Source organism: Callithrix jacchus, chromosome 1 (genome assembly GCF_049354715.1).
Source record: "Callithrix jacchus isolate 240 chromosome 1, calJac240_pri, whole genome shotgun sequence".
Classification (NCBI taxonomy): domain Eukaryota; kingdom Metazoa; phylum Chordata; class Mammalia; order Primates; family Cebidae; genus Callithrix; species Callithrix jacchus.
The window spans coordinates 179,702,727-179,730,322 of NC_133502.1; the positions used below are offsets into that span (position 1 = coordinate 179,702,727).

General features: G+C 53.5%; 1 protein-coding gene across 4 annotated transcripts in view; it reads left to right on the plus strand.

Annotated features, from left to right (window-relative positions):
• Positions 1-27,596, plus strand: part of LAMC3 (laminin subunit gamma 3) — an 81,667-nt gene that overhangs the window by 39,586 nt on the left and 14,485 nt on the right. For all 4 annotated transcript variants that reach the window (XM_035260621.3, XM_035260626.3, XM_054237163.2 and 1 more), the window contains exons 10-23: positions 1,983-2,175; positions 2,339-2,454; positions 8,304-8,522; positions 11,368-11,556; positions 15,691-15,936; positions 16,835-16,988; positions 17,702-17,844; positions 18,421-18,599; positions 20,263-20,404; positions 21,767-21,972; positions 22,378-22,454; positions 24,006-24,140; positions 25,323-25,470; positions 27,211-27,360. In XM_035260621.3, the coding sequence (XP_035116512.2) occupies positions 1,983-2,175; positions 2,339-2,454; positions 8,304-8,522; positions 11,368-11,556; positions 15,691-15,936; positions 16,835-16,988; positions 17,702-17,844; positions 18,421-18,599; positions 20,263-20,404; positions 21,767-21,972; positions 22,378-22,454; positions 24,006-24,140; positions 25,323-25,470; positions 27,211-27,360 (2,297 nt within the window). The remainder of the gene's footprint in view (positions 1-1,982; positions 2,176-2,338; positions 2,455-8,303; positions 8,523-11,367; positions 11,557-15,690; positions 15,937-16,834; positions 16,989-17,701; positions 17,845-18,420; positions 18,600-20,262; positions 20,405-21,766; positions 21,973-22,377; positions 22,455-24,005; positions 24,141-25,322; positions 25,471-27,210; positions 27,361-27,596) is intronic.

Sequence of the window (27,596 nt, forward strand, 5' to 3'; positions counted from 1 at the left end):
GTTGCACAGCAGTGCTGAAACCTCTCACGTGTAGAACGCACATGGCAAGGGATGGGAGAGTGAGCTTCGCGCTTGCACTGGAGATTGATTCTGGAGGCTGAATTGCAGTGCAGCCAGGGTGTGCAGCCACCAGCCTCTGGGGCTCCCTGCTTCAGGCTGCTTCTGCACAGGTGACCAGCTCCTCCAGCCAGGAGATGCTCTGGGGCAGAGGGATGCAGGGACTTTCAGTGTTTCAGGAGCTGCCCACCAAAGCTGGGATGGGCGCACTACAGAATTTGAGGGACACATCGCAGAATTAAAATTCCTCACCCCCCAAACAGGGGGACAGTGCCATTTACAAATACTTTTTTTCTGCAGTTTTGCTCTTTATTTGTCATAGTGTTTCTGGTTTGCTATTTGATGCCATTCTTGGTAAAGGAAAGATTTAAGTTATTAGCATGAATTTAACTTTTTTTTTTTTTTTGAGATGGAGTCTTGCTCTGTCGCCCAGGCTGGAGTGTAACGCAATCTTGGTTCACTGCCACCTTCACCGCCCAGGTTCAAGTCGTTCTTCTGCCTCAGCCTTCTGAGTAGCTGTGACCACAGACACACACTCCCATGCCCAGCTGATTTTTTTGTATTTTAGTATAGATGAGGTTTCACTGTGTTGCTCAGGCTGGTCTTGAACTCCTGAGCTCAGGCAATCCACCCGCCTCGGCCTCCCAAAGTGCTAGGATCACAGGTGTGAGCCACCGCGCCTGGCCGAGTTTTACCACATTTTTACATCATACAGTGCTCATGCAAACATCAGCGCATTGAACTTGTATGCAGAATGACCGAAATGACATAACCAGTTCTCCATGGCTCACACATGGATGCGTGCCTTGTTCTTACAAGGACAGTGGAAATACCGCACACCACAGGCCCAACCGCTTCTATTTTGCTCCTTGACACACACGTGTTACGCATGTTCGACCAGCACAGCACACGCCCGAGGCTTTCTTGTGGGCAAGGGAAAGACCATCAGGGAAGGAGGATAGAGGGTGGCCTGTGCTCCTGTCCTCCTGGGTCACGATCTTCCAAAGAAATTTTTGGCTGATACGGTGAAATGACGAGAGTCAGAAGCGATTGCCCAGGGCTCCCGGGTAGTCCGTGTTTCACGGCGCTCTGGTGCCTACTTTCCGAGTACCAAGCGAGGTCTGATTGGAAGGGAAGGTGTGGCCTGGGCCAGCCAACTCACTTACCTGGAGTCCTGCTAAACTCCTGCTGCTGGGTGTTCCCCGGGAATTCCGTACTCAAGGGTATCGTGAATGCTACACACAAGCAGGCAGCAGCCTCTGTGGTCACACATACGTGTGTGTCCCCTTTGTTCATGCTCTGACTCCGTGTTCCACCAGACATCGCTTCTAAAACCCTAGTTAAAGATAAATTGGGGCCAAGCGTGGTGGGTCACGACTGTAATCCCAGCACTTTGGGAGGCTAACTTTGGTGGATCATGAGGTCAGGAGATCAAGATTATCCTGGCCGACATGGTGAAACCCCATCTCTACTAAAAATACAAAAATTAGTTGGGCATGGTGGCACCCGCCTGTAGTCCCATCTACTTGGGAGGCTGAGGCAGGGGAATTGTTTGAACCTGGGAGGCAGAGGCTGCAGTGACCCGAGATCATGCCACTGCACTCCAGCCTGGGTGACAGAGCGAGACTATCTCAAAAAAAAAAAAAAAAAAGATAAAATTATTAAGAATGTGAAGATGGTTACAGCAGAGCATGAAGCCAAGCATAGGGACATGTGTGGCTGCACAGGTCACATGCCTGTGAAGCCGGGGATGGGCTGGGGAGGTGCGGGCAGGCCCCCTGCAGGGTCTGCCGTGCAGGGAGCTTTTGATTTTTTACCCACTGCAGTTTTATCTTGTTTGAATGTTTAGCTGCCGATAAAATCAATATAGACATTTAAAATCTAACTGTATGAAGATTGTCAAAGCCTTCTTCTCTTGTCTTCAGAGAAGTTCCTGGGAGACCAACGGTTCAGCTATGGGCAGACCCTCAGCCTGACCTTCTGGGTGCCCCCTGGGGGCTCCCCACTCCCTGTGCAGCTGAGACTGGAAGGGGCGGGCTTGGCCCTGTCCCTGAGGCACTCTAGCCCCTCTGGCCCCCAGGATGCCGGGCACCCCAGGGAGGTAGAGCTCAGGTTTCAGTAAGTATCCACTTCTGTCTTGAGAGATGGGGAGGTGGAGGGGTGGTCTCTGAGGTCCAGGAACATTTCAGATGCCCCTGTGGCCTGGGGGGCTGCACCCCCTCCCCAGTCATGGTACCGCCACCCTATGTCGGGATCTTGCTTTGACCGCTTTTCCCGCCAGCCTGCAGGAGACCTCCGAGGATGTGACCCCTCCGCTGCCCCCCTTCCACTTCCAGCGGCTCCTCGCCAACCTCACCAGCCTTCGCCTCCACATCAGTCCCAGCCCCAGCCCTGCCGGTCAGTAAAGACAAAGACGTGCCCAAGACCCAAGCCCTGCAGGTCTCAGAACTGGGCTCCTGCGGGCACAGCCTTGTCAGGGCCTCACGGCTGGATGGTGGTTGTCCCGTTTTGCCAAGAAGGAATCTGAGTCACAGATCAGGACAGTTGCTGGAGGTCCTATAACCCGTGGAGGCAGTGGGGATGGTGGCTGAGGTCAGAGGCAGGGACTGGATGGGCAAGAGGCCTGAGGGATGGGTCTCAGAGGCAGGTGTGCGGCCAGCAAGCCACCTAGACCCATTGAGTGTGGTCACTCCATCTTCACTGAATCCACCAAGTCCTCTGTCCCTGCTGGACGAAGCATATGCCAGCAGCCCAGAGTCCCATGGGAGAGCAACTCCCCTGCTGGTCACCGGGCCACCACCAGGTCATTGATGGGCTCTGTCACCACCCCACACCCTGGCCACAGTGATTGATGGCCTTAGCCTCTAATCTGTTCCTCCTTATAACCTACCTGCACACTATTTTAAAAATCAATATAATGTACTTTTTTGGGGGAGAGGGGGATGAGGGACAGGGGCTTGCCCCATCGCCCAGGCTGGAGTGCAGTGGAAGCATCGTGGCTCGTGGCAGCCTTGACCCCTTTAGCTCAAGCAGCCTTCCCACCTCAGCTCCCCACGTAGGTGGGACCACAAGCGCACACCACCATGCCCTAGCTGGTTTATACAAATAATTCTTTTTTTTTTTTTGAGATGGAGTTTCGCTCTCGTTACCCAGGCTGGAGTGCAGTGGCGCTATCTCGGCTCACCGCAACCTCTGCCTCCTGGATTCAGGCAATTCTCCTGCCTCAGCCTCCTGATTAGCTGGGATTACAGGTGTGCGCCACCATGCACAGCTAATTTTTTGTATTTTTAGTAGAGACAGCGTTTCATCATGTTGACCAGGATGGTCTCGACCTCTTGACCTCATGATCCACCCGCCTCGGCCTCCCAAAGTGCTGGGATTACAGGCGTGAGCCACCGCACCCAGCCCTCTTTTTTTTTTTTTTTTTTTTTTTTTTATAGACAAGGTCTCACTATGTGTGCCCAGGCAGCTCTCAAACTCCGGGGCTCAAGCAATCCCACTGTCTTCCCACAGTACTGGGATTACAGGTGTGAGCTACCATGCCCCACCCCATGATATCCTAACTGTAATGTACAGAATACATAAAAGGAAAAGGGATGATATCACATACAGTCCTCTGAATTCCAAATTGTCAGTGCTCAGACGCCACCGCTCTAGAAGACATGAGGAAGTGGCGAGACCTGCTGACAGGAATAAATTTGGTTTTAGAAGAAGTAAGATGCTCAGAAGCTGTTTACACAGAGGGCAGGCAGTGCAGACAGCGCCGTGGATGGCTAATGCAGGAACACAAACCAGGGTTGAGAGCAGCGGGAACAGGCAGGCTCATGTGGGCCATGTCAGCAGGGTCCCTCAGCGAGGGCAGTGGCCGGGAATGGAGCTAGGCTGGCTCTCCCAGTCACAGGCTAGAGCACAGGGAGTGTGAGTGGTGCAGCTCCCCCACCTCGTAGTGTGCTGCTTCCATTCTGTTCCATTCCATTCTATTTATTTTTAGATGGAGTCTTGCTCTGTCGCCCAGGCTGGAGTGCAGTGGTGCGATCTCCGCCTTCCAGGTTCAAATGATTCTCCTTCCTCAGCCTCCTGAGTAGCTGGGATTACAGGTGTATGCCACCACGCCCAGCTAATTTTTTTGTATTTTTAGTAGAGACAGGGTTTCACCACGTTGGGCAAGCTGGTCTCAAACACCCAACCTTATGATCTGCCTGCCTCAACCTCCCGAAGTGCTAGGATTACAGGCATGAGCTACCACGCCCAGCCACTTCTTTTATTTTATTTATTTATTTATTATTTTTTGAGACAGAGTTTCAATGTTGTCGCCCAGGTTGGAGTGCAGTGGTACGATCTCAGCTCGCTATAACCTCCACCTCCTGGGTTAAAGGGATTCTCCTGCCTCAGCCTCCAGAGTAGCTGGGATTACAGGCATGTGCCACCGCGCCCGGCTGATTTTTGTATTTCTGGTAGAGATGGGGTTTCACCATGTTGGTCAGGCTGGTCTCAAACTCTTGACTTCAGGTGATCCGTCTGCCTCAGCCTCCCAAAGTGCTGGGATAGCAGGCGTGAGCCACTGCGCCCGGCCTGTAGCGAGCTTCTTTTAAAAGGCTTATTTAAGCCTTGGTGGTTTGGATTTATTGCTCCATTAGGGGAAAACACTTGGCAGAGTAAGTGTTGATCTGTGAGTGAAGCTATGAAATCGAGTTTCAGACATTCAGCTGAATATGATGCCCCTTACTCTTTAAGTCCTTTGTGTTTGCCATTCTGGAATCATAACTAAGTGGGAAGATTTGCTGGATCACCATGGGTGGGGAAGCTACAGAGGAGGCTGCCAATGCGAGGGGGTGTGATGACAACGGTGACGGAAACCCCAGGGCCAGGTTGCCATTGTGGGTGAGTGACTGTAGGGAAAATTCTGAATGAAGCAAAGCGTGGCGTTCCCTCCATCAATATGGCATCTGCATCCCTGAACAATGCCCTGTGCACTTAGAATGTTCAAAAATACCGTGGAGGCCAGGTGCAGTAGCTCACGCCTACAATCGCAGCACCTTGGGAGGTTGAGGCAGGAAGGATCATTTGAGGCCTGGAGTTCCAGATCAGCCTTTGGCAACAAACTTAGACATGACATGTCATCCATATGACAACCAACATGTCCTCATGTCTCTACAAAAAAAATGTTTTGAAACTAAGTCAGGTTGGACGAGGTGGCTCACACCTATAATCCCTTTGGGCACTTTGGGAGGCTGACACGGATGGATCATCTGAGGTCAGGAGTTCGAGACCAGCCTGGCCTACGTGGTGAAACCCCATCTCTACTAAAAATACAAAAATTAGCTGGGCGTGGTGGCAGGCGCCTGTAATCCCGGCTACCTGAGAGGCTGAGACGGGAATCGCTTAAACCCAGGAGGTGGAGGTTGCAGTGAGCCGAGATTGTATTGCTGTACTCCAGACTGGGCGACAGAGTCAGACTCCATCTCAAAACAACAACAACAAAAAACAGCCTGGTGTGGTGGCCTGTACCTGTAGTCCAAGCTAGTCAGGAGGCTAAGGCTAGAGGACCACTTGAGCCCAGGAGGTCAAGACTGCAGTGATTGTACCACTACACCTCAGCCTGGGTGACAGAGTGAGACCTTGTCTCTAAAAAAAAACCCCACATGTCTATTTGTAAAATGAAGGTGAGGTCTAGGCTCAGATGTTTACAAAGGGGTTTTTCTACCCTTCCAGCACCAAGCAGGACATTTGAAAGTCACATGGGGTTTCTGGGAATATCAGTTTCTGGGAACTTTCGGCCTCTTCATCCACATGACAACCAACGTGTCCTCGGATTTGCTTCTGGGGAGGGAGATTTTGCTCTTTTTGAGAACCTCTGGCTCAGATGGTCTGTTTTCCCCTGGGCCTCTTTTAAGTCCAAGGGTGCTGGGGTACACTGGAGAAGCAGGGGACATAGTGACCCTCACTCTCACCCGCAATCCCCAAGCTTCCTCTTTCCATGAGTAATGTTTTAGGAGGCCTCTCGCTAAACCCTTCTGTGTGTATGTACTTAACATCTGTTTCTATTTGTTTCAGTTTTTATTTTTATGTTTTTTTGAGACAGTGTCTTACTCTTTCACTCAAGCTGGAGTGCAGTGGCCACGATCTCGGCTCACTGCAGCCTCCACTTTCTGGGTTCAAGCGATTCCCCTGCCTCAGCCTCCTGAGTAGCTGGGATTACAGGCGCATGCCACCACGCCCAGCTAATTTTTGTATTTTTAGTAGAGATGGGGTTTCACCATGTTGGTTAGGCTGCTCTCGAACTCCCAACCTCATGATCCATCTGCCTCGGCCTCCCAAAGTGCTGGCATTACAAGCATAAGCCACCGTGTCCAGCTTGTTTTTTTTTTGTTTTTTTTTTTTTAGCATAGAAATGTGATCACACAGCTGGGCACAGTGGCTCATGTCTGTAATCCCAGCACTTTGGGAGGCCAAGGCAGGCAGATTGCTTGAGCAGCCTAGGCAACATGGCGAGACCCCATGTCTACTAAAAATATAAAAATTAGGCAGGTATGGTGGCGTGCCCCTATAATCCCAGCTACTAGGGAGGGAGAATCGCTTGAACCCAGGAGGCGGAGGTTGCAGTTAGCCAAGATCACACCATTGCACTCCAGCCCGGGTAGCAGAGCCAGATCCTGTCTCAAAAAAAGAAACAAAGAAAGAAAGAAATGTAATCATGCAGCACAATATTCTGCAGCTTGCTTTTTGTCAGCTAACAGTGTGTTGTGGAGGCCGTTCCTTGTCATTCCATGTAGAAAGCCTGGTTCTGTGTGTCCGCTGTGTAAGATTCTGTGATACGGGCACTCTGTGAGGTTTTACCATCCCCGCTATTGACAGGCACTTAAGTGGCCTGAAGTTTTCCCCGTTACAACCGTGTCACAGGGAGTAGGGAACAGCCTCATAGAAAGGCCTTGGTATCCTAGTACAAGTGTTGCTTTAGGACAGAGCATTGGAAATGGAGGTGTTAGGTCCAAGCGAAGTGTTTGCCGTTTTGATCCACGCTGCCGAATTTGCCTTCAGAAGGCTGCTCCGGTGAGGTGCGTCAGCCGCCTCCAATCTGCCTGTTTTCTGTGTCTACAGATGGCCATTTTCATATTTTGGGGTTTCTAGGTGTTTTCTGTGGGAAGGTTGATCTGCTAGGACCCCCCACTCCTCTGTTCCTGGAGGCAAAGCCTCCCGATTTGTATTCGTACATCCACACTCATTTTTTTTTTCAAATATCAGATTTCTTTTTTAAAATGTATACATCATAGTTTACCTAAATACAAAATGTTCGTTTTCTTTGAGGCCAGGAGTTCAAAACCAGCCTGGGCAACACAGCAAAACCTTTTTTCTACAAAAAATTTAAAATTGAGCTGCGTGTGGTGGTACATACCTTTGGTCCAGCTATTTGGGAGGCTGAGGCAGAAGGATCATTTGAGGCCAGGAGTTCAAAGCTACGGTTGTACCACTGCACTCCAGCCTGCGTGACAGAGCAAGACCCTGCCTCTCTTAAAAACAAACAATAACAACAACAACAACAAATCTTAAAACTTTAGAAATACACCTTAAACTTTGCCTAAATGTAGCATTCAGTTATGAGCAGGCCAGATGAGATTGCTATGCCCTCTCCCCAACTAAAATCAATCTATAAAATGTTAGCAGTCTGAGAGGTGGGAATGGTATCATCGTTGTTTAAATATCTTTGATAACCTGTGGAGTGGACATTTTTCCATAAAATTCTCAGCCATGTCTATTTCTTCTTGAAAACTACCGATTCAACTTCCTTACCCTTGAATTGACTATTTTTTTAAAAAAGTCAACTGGCACGGTGCTCACACATGCAATCCTAGCACTTTGGGACGCTGAAGCAGGAGGATTAATTGAGGCCAGGAGTTCGAGACCAGCCTGGGCAACATGGAGAAACCCCATCTCTACAAAAAAATTTTTTTAATTAGCTGGGCTTGGTGGCTTGCCTGCCAGTCTACTTTGGGAGGGCAATGTGGTAGGATCACTGGAGCCTGGGAAGTCGAGGCTGCAGTGAGCTAGGATTGCACCACTGCCCTCCAGCCTGAATGACAGAATGAGGATCTGTCTCAAAAAATAAATAAATTTTAAAAATCATCATTGATTCCCAGGCTGCCTGTATGTACGTGGGCCTGGTCCATATGTGACAGGAAGGTTTTTGGGAGAAGCACGTGCAGGAGCTTCTACCTCTCTCTCTTCCTCTCTCCCTTCTTGCTCTGCAGGCCAAGTGTTCTTGACTGAGGTCCGGCTCACGTCCGCCCAGCGGGGACTTTCCCCGCCAGCCTCCTGGGTGGAGACTTGTTCATGTCCCAACGGCTACACGGGCCAGTTCTGTGAATCTTGTGCTCCAGGATACAAGAGGGAGACACCACGAGGGGGTCCCTATGCCAGCTGTGTCCCCTGCACCTGTAACCAGCATGGCACCTGTGACCCCAGCACAGGTGAGTCTCTGGGCACCCCATCCGAAGGCACCTGGGCTATACCCAGAAAAGTCAGGTGAATACTTACCTGAACAGGGCCAGCCTGGCACAGGCATCGAAGGTTTGGCCCAGCTGTGGGGAAGTGCGGGCTCTGAGCTCGCCCGTGCAGTTATTGCCTGGAATTTATCAAAGCCTCAGGCTCTGTGCCAAGGACCTTGCATCCATTTGGTGAGAGCCGTAAGCCAGCTGCTCTGCAGGCCATCTGTCCACGCACTGCCTTCTCCCCAGGCTGGCCCTTCTCCCAGGAAGGATCAGGGAAACACGTTGGGGGGTCCTTATATGCAGAGGGAGCTTTGAGAAAGAGCAGAGGCATCAGCATGGCAGGTGACAGCCGAAGGGTTCTCATGAGGGTCACACAGGCGACAGCAGCTCATAAGCACCAATCCAGAGTCATAGACCTGACACTCTCACCCTTTAGTGGCCTTGGGAAAGTCACTTCCCTCCCTGCTTCCTCTTCTTAAGGTGGGGATGATGACAGTGTGCACACTGCCTCTGTTTCTACACAAAGCCACATGGAGGTCAGGAGACACGCAGGCTCTGAAAACAGACCTGGGTTGCCCTGGAGCTCAGCTGTAGCTAACTGGGAGGGCTTAGGGAAATGCAGACAATGAAGGGCTCTACTTTTCAGGACACTTGGGAAATAATAAAAGAGCATCACCTTTTCTGCCTGTGCTAGTCACCCTTCTCTACACTACATCATTGACGCCTGCACACATCCCTGCAGGGGCCGGGACCCTTCCTGTCCCATCTTACAGGTGAGGGCCCCACGCTGCAGGGTGCCTGCATGGTCAGCAGGTGGCAGAGCTGCGCCTCCCTCCAGCCTGGACTCCCAGGGCCTGGTCACTACTGGCTACTCATTCTCACTTCTTTTTATTTTATTCTGTGTTTTATATTCTATTTTATTTTTTGTGGGGCGGGGAGGGGGGCGTTTTTCTTCCTGAAAAGACAGTAGCTGGGCGCACCCAGTACTTCAGGAGGCCGAGGTGGACGGATCACCTAAGGTCAGGAGATCGAGACTAGCCTGACCAAAATGGTGAAACCCCGTCTCTACTAAAAATACAAAATTAGCCAGACATGGTGGCACACACCTGTAATCCCAGCTACTCAGGAGGCTGAGGCAGGAGAATCACTTGAACAGCAGAGGTTGTAGTGAGCCGGGATTGTACCCCTGCTCTCCAGCCTGGGCAATAGAGCGAGATGCCATCTCAAAAAAAAAAAAAATGTTAGCCAACCTAGCCAGGGAGGGCAAGCACAGCCACACGCCACACACAGGGCACCGTCTCTTCTTGTGTCCATGGCAGGCATCAATAATCAAGCCTGGGCAAGGCCACATAATCCCTCCCCACTGCAATGCTTCCCATAGCCCCTCTGGAGGCAGCAGAGTCCTCCCATGTCTGGGACCAATTTGTCATCTCCACAGAGCCTCTGGCCCTGCCACACTTCCCACTCAGCTTGGGCAAGTCCTCATCTGTGAAATGGGCAGCATAGCCCCGCTGCCGAGGCTGGGAGGAGGAGTGAGGCTATGGGTGCTGGGCTGAGGCTGGGACAATTCCCCTTGGATGCCAGCCCTGCTGTGCATACGTGGCCGGTACTCACTCTTTCTCCCAGGTCACCTGTGCCTTGTCTGCATTGCACGGGGGAGGGATTATGTGGCCTCGTCTGGGCTCGATTATCAATGCCTGCCATGGACACAAAAAGAGAGTGCCCTGTGTATGGCATGTGGCCTGTGGCATGTGGCTGTGCTTGCCCTCCCTGGGACCTGGAAGTGGTGGTCTTAGTTAACCCCTTCTCAGCCAGGCTTCTCACTCAATCCCTGCCAGTGGGCCTCCCTTCCCAAGCACCCCAGGCTCTGAGCAGATGCCAGCTATGGTCAGCCTGGGGAAGAAGAATTTGCAGAAACCACCACCATCGGGAGTCAGAGGGCAGGGACAGGGGTTCCCTCCTCTGAGACTAGGTATCCCCTCTGCATCCCAAACCCCAGAAAGGGGAGCCTCTTCGCAAAGTCATGTTAAGGCCAGAATTCTGGGTCTGTGTATCCCTTAGGAAAAGCTGCTTTTCCTTTTGGCCCCTTGCAGTTAAGAGGACAACAGTGTAGCCAATGGTAGCTGTGTCACCTGTTGGTTCAGAGAGAGGTTTTAGAATACAAAATAATGACAGTGCTGGCCGGGCACGGCAGCTCATGCCTATAATCCAGCACTTTGGAAGACTGAGGCAGGCAGATTGCTTGAGATCAGGAGTTTGAGACCAGCCTGACCATCAAACTCCATCACTACTAAAAATACTAAAATTAGCCAAGTGGTGCACACCTGTAATGCAGCTACTTGGGAGGCTGAGGCAGGAGAATCGCTTGAACCTGGAAAGTGGAGGTTGCAGTGAGCCGAGATTGTGCCACTGCTCTCCAGTCTGAGTGACAGAGCCAGACTGCATCTCAAATAACAATACTAAGCACTGATGATGGTGTGTGCAGGCTGTGCGGGGTACTTTGAATGCATGGTCTGGTTGGACCCCGACAGGAACCCTTCGAAGTCAGTGCTGTGGTTGCTCCCATTTTGCAAATGAGGACATTTAAGTGTGGGGCCATTACACAACTTGCCCAGCTTTGCACAGGCAGTAAGTGGGAGACATGAACTGTGTGGTCCAGCTCCAGGCCTGGACTTTCAGTCCCCAGGCCCTGCTGCCCCCGCCTGGACAAGTTCCCACGCCACCTACCCAGGGTGTGCCCCATGACCTCTCCCACCAGAATGCTCACCATCTCTGGGCATTCTGGGTTCAGAGAGTTATAACCAGGTGCTTGTCTTGCCCTCAGGGATCTGCGTATGCGGCCACCACACCGAGGGCCCGTCCTGTGAGCGCTGCTTGCCAGGTTTCTATGGCAACCCCTTTGCAGGCCAAGCCGATGACTGCCAGCCCTGTCCCTGCCCTGGCAGGTCAGCCTGCACAACCATCCCAGAGAGCGGGGAGGTGGTGTGTACCCACTGCCCCCCGGGCCAGAGAGGTGAGTGACTCCCGCCCTGAGCCATGCCCCACGGAGGGCCAAGCCACAATGCTGTGACTCTGCCCTGGGCTCCGGGGTTAAGGCCTCAGGTTTAGGGTGTGGCAGGTGAGGGAGAGCCCAGCTTATGGGCAGCAGACATGGCCTCTGGGGACATGGAGTCCCTTAGCTCCATAGACACAGCCCCAGGCTGCTGCTCATTGCCAGCAGAATTTGGGCCATTGAGATTTTGGGCCATCTGAAAATGCCATATCTGGTCCCTGGCCCCTTAGAGCCTGAGTTAGTGATAGGTGAAGAAGTTCCCTGGGTGATTCTGTTAAAACCTCAATGAAACTTCCAGCCTTGAAAAAAACTGTCATCAGGTAACGTGCGAGGCAGGTCCCCGCTCGCCCACCCCTATTCCCAGGCTTCCTGCATTCTTTCCTGCTCTGGGACTCAGAGACATCCTCGACTCTGACTTTTTTTTTTAAAGCAACTTTGTTGAGATACTATTCATATACCTGACGGTTCAGCCATTTAAAGTTTGGCTGGGTGTGGTCGCTCATGCCTGTAATCCCAGCACTTTGGGAAACCAAGGTGGGCAGGTTGCTTCAGCCCAGGAGTTCAAGACCAGCCTAAGCAACATAGTGAGACCCCCATCTCTACAAAAAATAGCGGGGTGTGGTCGCATGCACCTGTGATCGAAGCTACTCTGGAGGCCGAGGTGGGAGGACAGTTTGAGCCTAGGAGGTAGAGGCTGCAGTGAGCCGAGATTTCACCATTGCACTCCAGCTTGGACAACAGAGCTGGGCCCTGTCTCAAAAACAGTTTTAAAAAATAAAGTACAATTCAATGACTTTTGTTATATTACAATATTTTTATTAGGGTAAAATATATATGACATAAAGTTTGCCGTTTTAACCATTTCTAAGTGAATCACTCAGCATCAGGAAGCACATTCGCAGGGCTGTGCGGCTGTCACCACCAACCATCTCCATCTAGCTCTAGAACTTTTTCGTCGTCCCAGACAGAAACTGTACCCATCAAATGTATTGCTAAGGCTAGGCACGGTGGCTCACGCCTGTAATCCCAGCATTTTGGGAGGCCGAGGCAGGTGGATCACCTGAGGTCAGGAGTTCAAGACTAGTGTGGCCAACATGGCAAAACCCTGTCTCTACTAAAAATACAAAACTTAGCTGTGCATGATGGCGGGCACCTGTAATCCCAGCTACTCAGGAGGCTGAGCAGGAGGATCTCTCGAACCCAGGAGGTGGAGGTTATAGTGAGCTGAGATTGTGCCATTGCACTCCAGCCTGGGCAATACAGTAAGACTCCGTCTCAAAAAAATTTAAAAAAACTAAAAATATACTGTTGTGTAGCTCCTCCTCCCCTAGCCCCTGATAACAACTGTTCTGCTCTCTGTCTCTGTGAATTTGACTCATCTGGGTATTCCATGTAAATAGAACCATACAGTATTTGTTCTTTTGGGTCTGGCTTATCTCACGTAGTGTAATGTTTTTAAGATGCCTAGACAACTGATATTGCTTTTGGTACCTGTGGCTGCATTCAATTGATTTGTCAAATGCCCTGTGCTTTCACTGGGACTGTTCTGAAAGCAGCTCTCTGGCAGCCAACAGGGCAGGGCAGGACAGGTGGCCCCAGAGCCGGGAGCTCGAGAACCAAGGGATGGAGATTGTACCACAGGATCCTGCTCCCCACTGGCCACCATGCTAGCCCTCTATTCCCATTATCTCCTTACATTTTCCAGCTCCTGACCATGGCTCCCCTGGCCTGCAGACATGCGTGAGCCCACCCAGTGAGAACACAGTTAGAGAAGCTCAGGCTGAGACTAACTTGAAGGAGGATGTCAGGGGAGCAGGCAGTGCTGTGAGCAGAGAGAACCACGCTTGGGTTGGTTCTCCCATCTGGAACCTCTGCTAGTGCCTTTTTTTTTTTTTTTTTTTTTTGAGATGGAGTTTTGCTCTTGATGCCCCAGCTGGAGTGCATGGCACAATCTCAGCTCACTGCAACCCCTGCCTTCTGGGTCCAAGAGATTCTCCCACCTCAGTCTCCTGAGTAGCTGGGATTACAGGCATGCACCAACATGCCCAGCTAATTTTGTATTTTTAGTAGAGACAGGGTTTCTCTATATTGGTCAGGCTGGTTTCAAACTCCCCACCTCAGGTGATCTGCCAGCCTCGGCCTCCTGAAGTGCTGGGATTACAGGTATGAGCCACCACACCCAGCCCCAGCACCCTTCTCATCCATACCAGTATCCTCTTGGCCCTGCGAGGGCCTAGCACACAGAGAGCTCACCTGGACCTCTGAGTCAGGATCGACTGAGGTCAAGCTCTGATTCTCACTTGTTCCAGGAAGACTCCTGCCTGCCATCCTGGCCCCTTAAACCCTTCCCAGGACCTCCAGAGCTGCCTCCTGCCCTGTGAGGTGTCCTCACCTGGTTCCAGGTGAATGGTCACTTAACCATGGGGCTCACATTCTTCATCACCATTTTCAATCCCCCTCCCCTCCCCTCCCCTCTTTCTCCTCTCTTCCCCTTCCCTTTTTCCCCTCCCCTCCCCTCCCCTCTCCTTTCTGTTTCCCCTTTCCCTTTATAGGGTTGTCCTTAGCACTATTAACTTTTTTTTTTTTTTAGATGGAATCTTGCTCTATCACCCAGGCTGAAGTGCAGTGGCACAATTTCGGCTCACTGCAACCCCTGCCTCCGGTTCAAGTGATTCTCCTGCCTCAGCCTCCCAAGTAACTGGGATTACAGGTGCTTGCCACCACACCTGGCTAATGATTGTATTTTTAGTAGAGATAGGGTTTTGGCATGTTGACCAGGCTGGTCTCAAACTCCTGGCCTCAAGTGATCCCCTCCTCGCCTCAGCCTCCCAAAGTGCCAGGATTACAGGCGTGAGCCACCATGCCTGGCCTATATGGTTAACTTCATTTCAATTGACTGATGGCTTTTGAGGACACAGGAGCTCACAACTATTCTTCACAATGACAGCAGGTAGTTTTCAATTATAAAATTAGTACATACTCTTTACTGACTTAGTAACTTCAGAAAAAATGAAACAAAGATAAATATACATACTCATAATGTTGGAGCAGTGCAGAAATGTCAAGAGGAACATGAAACAAACATGAGCAGCCGGGTGCGGAGGCTCACACCTGTGATCCCAGCACATTGGGAGGCCGCAGGAGGCAGATCACCTGAGGTCAGGAGTTCGAGACCAGCCCGGCCAACATCGCCAAACCCCGTCTCTACTAAAAATACAAAAATTAGCTGGATGTGGTGGTGCAGGCCTGTAATCCCAGCTCCTTGGGAGGCTGAGACAGGAGAATCACTTGAACCCAGGAGGTGGAGGTTGCAGTGATCCAAGATTGTGCCACTGCACTCCAGCCTGGGTGACAGAACAAGACTCTGTCTCAAAAAATAATAATAATAAAAATAGCCGGGCGTGGTAGCTCGTGCCTGTAATCCCAGAACTTTGGGAGCCTGAGACAGGCGGATCACTTAAGGCCAGGAGGTTGAGACCAGCTGGGCCAACATGGTGAAACCCCACCTCTACTAAAAATACAAAACTTGGCCAGGCATGGTAGCATGCGCCTATAATCACAGCTACTCAGGAGGCTAAGGCAGGAGAATTGCTGGAACCCTGGAGGCAGAGGCTGCAGTGAGCCGAGATTGCACCACTGTGCTCCAGCCTGGGTGACAGAGCAAGACTCCTTCTCAACAATAATAATAAATTAAAAAGGATGATGAAGCAGGTGATGATGTGAGGTTTTGGTGGGGAAAGTGATGATGGCGATGATGACGAGGGTTTGAGGACAGATGTGTGATGACAATCACTGCTGCTGAGTGCTTACTACATGCCAGGCCGGATGTTAAGTGCTTTTCACAAATTATGTCACCGGACCATGGGGAGCTGCCATTGTTGTCCCCACTTTAAAGATGAAAAACCTGAGTTCCTAGAGGCGCAGTACCTTGCCCAGGACCACACAGCTGTGGGCAGCCACTGGGGGCTGGCCCAGGCCCTTCTGCCTGAGCCCGTGCTCTGCTCCGGGGAGGCTGAAGGGATGCTCACTCTGCTTCTCATCCACCCTGGTGGGCCCAGCTGGCTGCATTCCCCACACGTGCTCCCTTACACACAGGGCGGCGCTGTGAGGTCTGTGATGATGGCTTTTTTGGGGACCCACTGGGGCTCTCTGGGCCCCCCCAGCCCTGCCACCGGTGCCAGTGCAGCGGGAATGTGGACCCCAATGCCGTGGGCAACTGTGACCCCGTGTCTGGCCACTGTCTGCGCTGCCTGCATAACACCACGGGTTACCACTGTGAGCACTGTCAGGAAGGCTTCTACGGGAACGCCCTGGCCCCACGGCCCACAGACAAATGTACACGTGAGTACCTGCCTCCAGACCCAGGGGTGGCGCATGGTGGGCCCCTTCTCCTCTCCTCTGGCTCAGGACACAGAAGGGGTGGCTGAGGAACCTGCCGGAACCAGCTGGCCCCTCTGCAAGGCTGTGCAGCCTCAGCTGATTACTCCCCTCCCCTGTCTGCGTGTCCAGAAAGCACAAGGGTTTGCCCCTCTCCGGGGTCTCTTTCAGCTGTGAGATCCTAGAAGCTCCGATCCTGAAGCCCAGATAGTCTAGTGCTTATCTCCCACTCTGCAGTTGGCACATACGGCTGACACAGTGATCGTCCTGCACTAAGGGTCCCAGGCCATGCCCCCAACATCGCCTCCATTAACACGCAGCCCCTGGGAGCCTCCCAGAGCCCTGCAGGAGGGAAGCTCAGCCTTCGCCCCACACCGATGTGCTTGGAGCCCTTTCCCACGCTACAGCTGCAGGTCCCACTCACTCTCACTTTGTGGAACCCCCATAGGAAATGCCACTCTGGCCCACAGCAAGATGCTGCCCTGGCGGTGGCTGGGAGAGCAGGGTCATGGGACTTAGAGCAGTGACCTTAGAGCACGGGACTTAGAGCAGTGGGTGCAGGGTTGTACCTGTGACCCTCACCCATGTCTCTGGCCCTCTGCAGCCTGCCAGGGCTCAGGGCAGGCTCAGAAGGGCTGTCTGCCACCATGACTGTCCTGGGCTGTCCCTCTAAGGATACGGTCAATGGGCCGAGGCTTGAGCTCAGCCCTGGAGCCTTTTTCCAGGAGGGGCATCAGAATCTGGGCTGAATGTGCAGTATCATCACTGGAGGCTGCCCCATCCTCTCTGCCTCTGTTGGACCCCGAAAGATGGAGCAGACAATCTGCACATTCCCAACACTTTTTCCTGCTCCCGCCCCCAGCCTGCAGCTGCCACCCACAGGGCTCAGTCAGTGAGCAGACGCCCTGCGACCCTGTGACAGGCCAGTGCTCCTGCCTGCCTCACGTGACTGGACGAGACTGCAGCCGCTGCCACCCTGGCTTCTTTGATCTCCAGGCTGGGAGGGGCTGCCGGAGGTAGGTAGGGTGAGACTGTCGGTGCCCTGGGGACTTCGCCAGGAGGGAGGAAGGCGCCAGGCAGCCCCCAGGGAGGGGACTGGTTTGGAAGGTGTTGTCCCAGGCCCACTGCCACGTACATTGTGCCCTACACCAAAGGGGGGCAAAGGGACGGTCTCTTGACATCGGACCCATGGCTCTGCCAGCCCAGGATTTGAGCCAAGAGCAGCCCTAAGAGATGTCCAGGTGGGCAGGCGGCCAGTTTGGTCTCTGATTCCCTTCTCAGTGACACCGTCACTGGGTGGCCTTTTGGCCACAGTAGCACCTTGGACAAGCGTCCTTAGGGAACAGCAGAGGACTCCCGGGAAGCACCAAGTGGAGCAAACAGGTTTCTTCCTTGCAGGACTTCTCAGAGCCCTTAATATGCTAATTGTATCGTGACTTTCCAACAGAGGGGTATAGGCTCCCCGAGACATGTTTGTCCCATAGCCTTATTTCATCTTCGTTTCTCCCCAAGCATCCTGGGAAAATTGTGCTTTCCAGAGCACAGCTGGGGAAGCTGCGCCATGTACCTGTCTCACAGCCCATGCTGACCAGACCCTGCTTCCTCTCCATGGACACAGGGTCTGGTCAGCCGGGGCAGTGAGCTGAGGCCCCACCAGCTGCAGCCGGCAGAGGCTGGTCCAGGGGTGGCCCTGAGCTTGCCTCAGTCCCAGTTCCTTCCCTTATCACAGCTGCAAGTGTCACCCACTGGGCTCCCAGGAGGATCAGTGCCATCCCAAGACTGGCCAGTGCACCTGCCGCCCAGGCGTCACAGGCCAGGCCTGTGACAGATGCCAGCTGGGTTTCTTCAGCTTCTCCATCAAGGGCTGCCGGGGTAAGGAGGCCGGGTTCTTCCCAGGCTGCCAGGAGGGTGGGGCCTGAGGTCTCTGGGCAAAGATGACTGATAGCGAAAATGGGTGCGGCGGGAGAGGATGGCCAGAGAGGAGAGCAGCTGGAAGCGTGGAGTGAGTGAGTTGGGGAGGACGCTCAGGAGTGAGATGCTGCCCTGGCATTGACCAGGAGAGCGGGGTCATGTGACCCAGAGCAGTGGGGGCAGGGCTGTGCTTTTGACCCTCACCCAAGTCTTTGGCCCTCTGCACCCTGCCAGCATCCTCATGCCAGCCAGGAATATAGTCCCAGATGCCACTGTTAAGTGCCCGTGTGCTTGGGGCCATCATGTTACTCTCTGGGCCTCAGTTTCCTCACCTATAGAGTTGGGCTGCACTGGCTGTTCCTAAACCTGGGTGTCCTCAGATCCCCTAGGGAACACTGGAATAAACCAGGCTCTGTGCCGCCTTCAACCTTCTGAATCAGATTCTCCAGGGCAGGGCCCAGGAGTCTGTATTTGATGCCGCCCAGAGGGTTCTGGAAACACCCAGAACCCAGCATGCACTGCCCCTGGCCCCTCCAGCCTGCAGGTGCTCCCCACTGGGCGCCACCTCGGCCCAGTGCCGGGAGAACGGCACGTGCGTGTGCAGGCCTGGCTTTGAGGGCTACAAGTGCGACCGCTGCCACGACAACTTCTTCCTTACGGCCGACGGCACACACTGCCAGGAGTGCCCGTCCTGCTACGCCCTGGTGAAGGAGGAGGTGGGTCCGCCCAGAACCGCTCACCTTCCCGTTCATTGTGTCCCCAGCGAGTGCCAGCTCTGTGCCAGGCATGGGAAACTGCCTGTTCACCCAGGCGCTCGGGCCTTGCAAGCCCACCACCCACCTTCTCCCTGTGACCACCCAGCTCCGGGTCTGTTCCAGCCCTGCTCCACCCTCACCCCAGCCCTTCCCCTGCTCTGGGTGGATGGGACTCTTGTCACCTGCTCTTCCTGACCACACTGGGCTGAAGTCTCACTTTTCTCAGGTTCAGTGGGGATGAGACCACAGATAACCCCTTAGTAAGGAGGGTCAACAGGAGGTGCTTCTGAGTGGAGGGGTGGGTGGTGCAGGAGTCAGGAGTTAAAGTTCTAGAGTTAACCCATCGGGCTTCCCCTCTGTCAGCTCCATTCATTGTCATGTGCCTGGGTAGGCAACAGCCTTGGTAAGCCTCGGGCTCTCTCCTACTCCAGAATGGAAATAGTTCAGACCTGCAGCCCTTTTCTAGAAACCAGTGGGGCCAAGTTCAGACCTGCAACCCTTTTCTGGAAACCAATGGGACCAGCTTTCAGAATTTGTGGCATTGTAGAAAGATAAGATGGCATGCACTGAGGCCGGGCACGGTGGCTCATGCCTCTAATCCCAGCACTTTGGGAGGCTGAGGCGGATGGATCACCTGAGGTCAGGAGTTCGAGGCCATCCTGGACAACATGGTGAAACCCTGTCTCAACTAAAAATATAAAAATTTGCCAGTGGAGGTGGCACATACCTGTGATCCCAGCTACTCGGGAGGCTGAGGCAGGAGAATTGCTTGAACCCAAGAGGCAGAGGTTGCAGTGAACTGAGATCATGCCGCCACACCACTCCAACCTGGGTGACAGAGCAAGACTGTCTCAAAAAAAGAAAGAAAAAAAAAGATGGCCTGCGCTGAATATTACATAATTTCCCACTGTGAACAGGCCAGCCTCCATGGTCAAGCCCAATGATATTTATGCAGGAAGACAGATGACTATTCCCACCAAGTGGGTAAATGGAGACCACAGTGGCCTTTTTCAGAGCAGTTTACTTCAGGTCAGGTTTTGCTCTCGAGTGAGGAATGTAATGCCTTGTGGTTTTCCAGAACATTCTGGACTTGGGAATGGAGGACAGGGCCTGGGACTTGTGCCTGCCACTTAAAGTGGTGACGGGAGGAATAGGGCAGGCGTGTGGCAGGTATTGGTGCGGAGCCTGGCTCCTAGGACATGCTCTGTAAATGCAGTGATTGTTCATCTGATGAAAACACGGGGCTAGGGGACGTTTATAGCCCACTCAGCCAGTGTCCATAGCATGCCTTCTGATGCAGCATCCTGGGGACACAGTGAATAGGACAGACAGAAATCCCTGTGGAATGTCCCTTCCCATCCCTTCCTCCCTCCCTTCCGAGGTAGGACAGCAGAGTGGTCAGTGGTATCAGCAGGTGGCATGGGGGTGGGAAGGGAAGGGGCAGCAACCATGGGCTGGGCAGGATTGGCTCTCAGAGCTGTGGCATACCCTGAGTGTTGAGGCCTAGGGGAGGATTTGGAGAAGGGAACCCACAGGGAGAGTGGCAGGTAGAAGCCAGGGGGAAGCCTGGGCTAGACCTCCATGCCACCAGCCTCATTTGCCTTTTCTTCCTGGTCCCCTCCAGGCAGCCAAGCTGAAGGTCAGACTGACTTTGATGGAGGGGTGGCTGCAAGGGTCGAACTGCGGCAGTCCCTGGGGACCACTAGACATTCTACAGGGAGAGGCCCCACGGGGGGATGTCTACCAGAGCCCCCACCTGCTGCCAGGTACTGCGGGGGCAGAGTGGGAGGGTGGGAGGCAAGGGGAGGTCCCCAGCGCCTGCAGTCTGGTCTTGTCAGATGCTTTGGGGGCTCTCACAACACAACCTGGTCACCATGGGCCTCTATTTCAATGTCCCTAGCCCACCTGTAACTTTATTAATATCAATCCTTGTCCCCATGACCCTGCCTTACCCAGACCCTAAGCTCAGTGAGACAGGCTGGGCTTATTTAGTCACTCCCTCCACAAGGGGGTCACAAGGCACTGCTCCAGCGGCTGGACTTGGAGTGCCCCGTCGCTTTGATTCTTGGCCATGTCTCTCACTGCTGTAGCCTAGCACAGTGCTCAGTGCATAGGAAATACTAATACCTGAGTAAATAAGAAAAAAGGCGGGCTGGGTGTGGTGGCTCATGCCTGTAATCCCACACTTTGGGAGGCCAATACAGGAGGATTGCCTGAGCCCAGGGGTTCAAGATCAGTCTGGGCAATGTAGCAATAAGAAAGAGAGAAAGAAAGAAAGAAGAGGAGAGAGAGAAGGAAGGAAGAAGGAAGGAAAAAAAGGAGGGAACTGGCTGGGTGCAGTGGCTCACACCTGTAATCCCAGCACTTTGGGAGGCCGAGGCCGGTGGATCACGAGGTCAAGAGATCGAGACCATCCTGGCCAACATGGCGAAACCCTATCTCTACTAAAAATATAAAAATTAGCTGGGCATGGTGGCGCGTGCCTGTAATCCCAGCTACTCGGGAGGCTGAGGCATAATTGCTTGAACCCAGGAGGTGGAGGTTGCAGTGAGCCGAGGTCTCGTCACTGCATTCCAGCCTGGCACCTACCTGGTAATGGAACGAGACTCTGTCTCAAAAAAAGAGAAGGAAACTCACTAAAGCTAGGAGGAATTTGGCCTGGGACCTGGAAATGGCGCTGAAATGGACTGGATTACTTTGTGAAGTTTTACATGTGTAAGTGCCACGTTCCTTTAGCAGCCAGACAGAGGTGAGCTGAGAACCCGTCAGCCGGACTCACTGTGGACATGGGGGCTGTCAGATACCATGTTGTCAGTTGCCCACGTGTGAGCCACCGTGTGAATTGGAGCTTATTGGAGCAGAGGGTCCAGGACTGCTGGTGTGGCCGCAGAAGGCCTGGGTCCCTCCCAGTCCCTGTGTGTGGCTGACTTGCTTTGGGTGGGACCTTGGGTCATGTTGGCCTTCCCTGGGCCTCAGCCTGCATCTGTAAAATAGGGGCTCTTCCTTTGGGACTACCTGTTGATGTTTGGGTTGCTGATGCCTGGGGAATGGAGGGCAAAGAACGGGGTGGGGGCTTTTGGGTGACATCTCCACCACTCTGTGACCGCTGGGCTGTGGGCTTTCTTTAGGGGCTCGGGAAGCCTTCCTGGAGCAGATGATAGGCCTCGAGGGTGCTGTGAAGGCTGCCCGGGAGCAGCTGCAGAGGCTGAGCAAGGGTGCCCGCTGTACGCAGGCTGGAGCCCAGAAGACCTGCACCCAGCTAGCAGACCTGGAGGCAGTGCTGGAGTCCTCAGAAGAGGAGATTCTGGACGCAGCTGCCGTTCTTACGTCTCTGGTATCCCAGGGCCCCCACCCCACCAACCCAAACACACCAAGCTTGGGTGTTGTTCCCTGCTCCAGCCCTGCCAGTGACCTGGTGACCTTGGGTATGACTCCCCACTTTGGGAGGCTCAGTTTCATCTGCAAAATGGGGATCACACAGTGCCTCCTCCACGGATTCAGCGAGGGGACGTTTGCAAAGGGCGAGATGTGTCCCGAGTAGACTGAATGCGGTGGGCAGTGTCCTTATTGCTGTTTCTGCATCCTGGGACTCCACTCACTGGATGCTGACATTGTGGCCAGCTTTGTGCACTTACAAAACTGCTGGTGCCATCCAGTTCTGCCCCACCCTTGAGCCAGATATGGCCCTTGCCCTTTCAGGACAGGCTGTCAGTTTCCTCTCTTCCTCTTCTTTCTACAGGAGATTCCTCAGGAAGGGCCTGGCCAGCCCAGCAACTGGAGCCACCCAGCCACAGAGGCCCGTGCCCTCGCCAGGAGGTGAGTCCCAAGACATGGTGAGGTTGTCCCTGGCCCTTCTCCTGGGGATTCCAGGGTCACAGTCAGCCCACAGGTGCCCCCACCCAGGAGTCGGAATCAGACATTACAGGAGCTGCCTGGTGGGGGCAGTGCCACCAGTATGGGAAAGGGCAGGAAAGGTGGGTACAAGTCCAGAGATGTTGGGGGCAAAGCTTTGTTGACTGAAGGCATCGGAGAGCATCTGCTGGCTTTCTCCTTGTGACAGTTGTATAATATACAAGTTATTATATTGGGGTAGAGTTCACACACTATGTAATTCAGTGCTTTCCCTATATTCTCAGGGTTACAAAGCCATCATCACAACCAATTTTAGAATTTTCTTTTTGTTTTTTTTGAGATGGAGTCTTGCTCTGTCGCCTAGGCTGGATTGCAGTGGCCTGATCTCGGCTCACTGCGACCTCCGCCTCCTGGGTTCAAGCAATTCTCCTTCCTCAGCCCCCCAAGTAGCTGGGACTACAGGCATGTGCCACCACACCCAGCTAATTTTTGTATTTCTAGTGTTTCTAGTAGAGATGGGTTTTCACCATGTTGGCCAAGATGATCTCGATCTCTTGACCTCGTAATCTGCCCGCCTCAGTCTCCCAAAGTGCTGGGATTACAGGCGTGAGCCACCGCGCCTGTTCAGGATTTTCATCATCCCCAAAACAAATCCCCGGACCCATTTGCCACCACCCTCTGTTTCTCCTTACCTCCCCAGCCCCTGGAACCACAACTCTACTTTCTGTCTCTCTAAATTTGCCTATTCTGGGCACTTCATAGAAGTGGAATCAGACAATGTATCACCTTTTACAACTGGCTTCTTTTACTAAGCACAGTGTTTTCAAGGCTCATCCATGCCATGGCGTGGACCAGCGCTTCACTCCTTTTTATGGCCGAATAATATTCCATCGTATGGAAATGCCACATTTTGTTTATTCGTTCATCTGTTAACAGACACTTGGGTTGTTTCATCTACTGCCTTTAAGAAGCAGCTTAAGGCTGGGCACAATGGCTCACACCTGTAATCTCAGCACTTTGGGAGGCTGAGGCGGGTGGATCACTTGAGGTCAGGAGTTCAATACCAGCCTGCCCAAAATGGTGAAACCCCGTCTCCACTTAAAGTACATAAATTAGCTGGGCATGGTGGCACAAGCCTGTAATTTCAGCTACTTGGGAGGCTGAGGCAGGAGAATCACTTGAACCTGGGAGCGGGAGGTTGCAGTGAGCTGAGATCACACCACTGCACTCCAGCCTGGGCAACAGAGACTCCATCTCAAAAAAAAAAAGAAAGGTCCTATTAATCCTTATGTCAACACAACAGTCACAAACTCCATGTAACAGGAACAGGCTTGGAGTACCCTTCCTATCAGTCTTTAAAGTGTGTGACACAGAAGGGTAGAAAAGGAGCCCCCATCTTTGTGGCTGTCCTCTGTTTGGGGAAGCAGGAGGCCTGGGTCATAGGGGGTGTAGTTCTGGTCCTGGGCCCCTTCTGTGTGAGCCCTTGCTGACGGTGAAGTGGGTGTCCTCACACAGCCACAGAGACGCCGCTGCCAAGATCACAGCCACTGCTCGGAGAGCCCTGCTTGCCTCCAACACCAGCTACATGCTTCTCCAGAGTCTGCTGGAGGGAAGGGTGGCCCTGGAGACCCAGCGGGACCTGGAGGACAGGTGAGGCCCCCCAGGTGTGGCTAGAAGCTTGGCGTTGGCCTCCTGGAGCCGACAGGGCTTGGCCAGAACCGACAGCGGCTCCTTCCAGAACCGGCTCCCTTGAGTCCCAGTGTTCTTTGTCATTGGTGTCTGGGGTGTCTTAGGTCTGCATCCCACTCAGAGTGGGGCCATGGGGTCTTGGGCACACTCAATGGTGAGTCACAGTAACCACTTGTGCCTAGCGGGTGCAACTCAGCCTCTCAAGAGAAGGGGCAAGAACCAGAACCCAGAGCGGCAGACCCCTCGCTCTCCCTCTGCAGCATCCCCTGAGCCCCCCAGCCCTGCACCCCAGCCCAGGGCAGCTCCTCTGAGCTCCTCCATGGCACCAGCTTCTTTCTCTACCTCTGCAGACCAGGCATCTTTGCTTCTCTGCTTTGGTGACCCCCTCTGTCCCTCTCAGTTTAAAGGTCTGTGGACACTCCCCAGCATCTTGCTGAGCGTTTCTAAATGAGAATGGGATTGACTCTGCTTAGATCGGGTGTCCAGCCCTGAGCCAGTCACATGAGCCACCCAGGGGCAGGGCACTGGCTCTCTAAAAAGTGGGAGGGGATGGAAGGGAAGCCAGGGGGCTCCACCCCAGCAGTGCCCTTGTCAGGGAGGAATGGGTGGGGCAGCGTGTGGACAGCTGGTCAGGATGGAAAACCCATCCTAGCTGGTTGGTTATAGACACAGGCGGTCAGGGCAAAAGGACACACACGTTCTGCAGCCCAGGGCCCTCCATTCATCAGTGGTGAGGACATGCCCAACGTCCCTGGGGAGGGCATGGCTGAGGCAGGACCAGGGCTGGGGCCGCTGCGCTCCCCACTTCACCAGGCATTTTCCTCTTCGCCATTCACCCAGAAGAGCTAAACATTTGAAAACATGTGATTCTTGAGTGGAAACCAAGCAGAGCCCTTTCAGCAAAGTGTGCCTGAACTGAGTGATGCAGGAACAAGAATGTGGCCCTTTCACAGCCCGTCTGGCTCATTTGAAAGCTGCAGAGAGCGGCTACTTTCCAAGGCAGCTGTGCAAGCCCTGCAGAGGGCTGCTCTGCTTGGGAAGTTGGCAGAGGCCTTTGCAAACCAAGGGCTCCGGGCTGGGGCCCAGACAGGGGCGGGGAGGGCCAGTCGTGCCTCCGGCTCCACGGCCTCTGTTTCCTCCCAGGTACCAGGAGGTCCAGGCGTCCCAGAAAGCCCTGGGCATGGCTGTGGCAGAGGTGCTGCCTGAAGCGGAAAGCGTGCTGGCCACCATACAGCAAGTTGGCGCAGATACAGCCCTGCACCTGGCCTCACTGGCTGCCCTGGGAGCGTTGGTCAGCTCAGTTGTCCTCAGAGATCTGTTTGGGGGGGATCTATTATAGAAGCTGGGAGCTGGGTACGGTGGCTTACATCTGTAATCCCAGCACTTTGGGAGACCGGGGCGGATGGATCACCTGAGGTCAGGAGTTTGAGATCAGCCTAGCCAACATAGTGAAACCCCATCTCTACCAAAAATACAAAAATTAGCCAAGTGTGGTGGTGTATACCTGTAATCCCAGCTACTGGAGAGGCTGAGGCAGAAGAATCTCTTGAACCTGGGAGGCAGAGGCTGCTGTGAGCCAAGATTGGACCATTGCATGCCAGCATGGGTGACAGAGCAAGACTCCATCTCAAAAAATAAAATAAAATTATAGCAGCTGGAGAAACTGTTGGGGCCCAGGCAGAGGCAGGGCTGTGGCTCCTTTCTAACTATATTGCAGCCAAGTCAAACGATATAAACTACTACGGGGTGGAGCTCTACCATTCTCTGTTGTTGATAATATCAAGGTAGAGGCCTCTTCCCGTTACAGTGACATTAGCAATGACATCAGACAGACCTGGGATGCGATCCCAGCTCTGCCACTCCTGCTCTGTGACCTCGGCCGAGGACTTTCCCTCCCTGAGCCTCAGTCTGTCACATGGAAGTCCCCACTAGGTTATTTCAGAGCTCCTTCCGTGGGAGCTGGACAGATTCAGGAGCTATGCACGAGGTAGCTGGCCGGCCCCTCTGTGCCTGTCACCTTATACTCATCACCTCTGCATGAATCGGGTCCATCATATCAATTCAATAACCCTGAAATCCTAAAAAACTCAGAAACTGAAAGTTAAAGAAATCAGCTTATGGCCGGGTGCAGTGGCTCACACCTGTAATCCCAGCACTTTGGGAGGCTGAGGCAGGTGGATCACAAGGTCAGGAGATCGAGACCATCCTGGCCAACACAGTGAAACCCTGTCTCTACTAAAAATACAAAAAATTATCCGGGCATGGTGGCATGCACCTGCAGTTCCAGCTACTCGGGAGGCTGAGGCAGGAGAATTGGTCGAACCCAGGAAGTGGAGGTTGCATTTAGCTGAGATGGCGCCACTACACTCCAGCCTGGCAACAGAGCCAGACTTTGTCTCAAAAAAAAAAAGAACTCAGCGTATACAAATGCCTTTGGGACAAATGCTGACGCGGATTGATGCCCGAAGCCACCTATTTGAGGTCTTTGCTTCTCCCATTCCATGTGACGAGTAATACACAGCTGTTAGTGCATTTGAGCCCAGGTTCTGCTTCCGACACCCCTGAGGGTATTAGATCCTATGTAGGACCTGCATAGTTCTTCCCTAAAGTCTGGAAGATTCTGCATTCTGACACCACCCAGCCCCCAGATCTTAGTTCAGGACTGTGGAGCTGGGGAGGCATTCTCGCTCTGTAGGGAGGCAGTGTGGGTCAGGGAGGCTAGCTCAGTCACTGGAGGCCATGCAGCTAGAAGTTGGTAGAGCTGTTATCTGAGCCTCAAGGGAGGGGTCCCCAGCCTGGCTCCTCTTGCCCTCACCCCTCTGCCTCCTGGGGTCCACGCAAAGCCTCACCCCTGCCATTCCTGCCCCTGGGGCTTCTGAGCTACCTGGGGCATCAGGTAGGCTCACCAGGTTTTCAGGGGGCTTGGATTCAGTCCTGGCAGCCAGGAGCAGACTTGCGGCCTCAGCCCAGCAGGGCACCTCCCCCGCAAGTAGCGTTTACCCTTCCTGCTGAGCCCATTGTCTCCCTGCAGCCTCAGAAGTCGAGGGTTGAAGACCTGGGCCTGAAGGCAAGAGCCCTGGAGAAGACAGTTGCATCAAGACAGCACCTGGCCACCGAGGCTGCCCGAACCACCCAGGCTGCTGCCCAGGTGGTGCTGCAGAAAACAGAGCCCCTCACACAGGTCAGCTCTTGTGCTCTGAAGCAGGGAGCCTGGGAGAGGTTGGGGCTACCCTAAAGGTGATCTGGGGTCAGGGTTGCAGGAGGGAGAAGGGCAGAGACAGAAGTAGCTCTTTCCATCCCTCTGGTACCTCCTGCAAAACACACAGCCTGAGGCAGGAGAGGGGACCCTAATACCTAGAGAAGAGGCGATGGACAGACAGACAGAGGACAGCAGCAGCAGCACCTGGGCCACCCGCC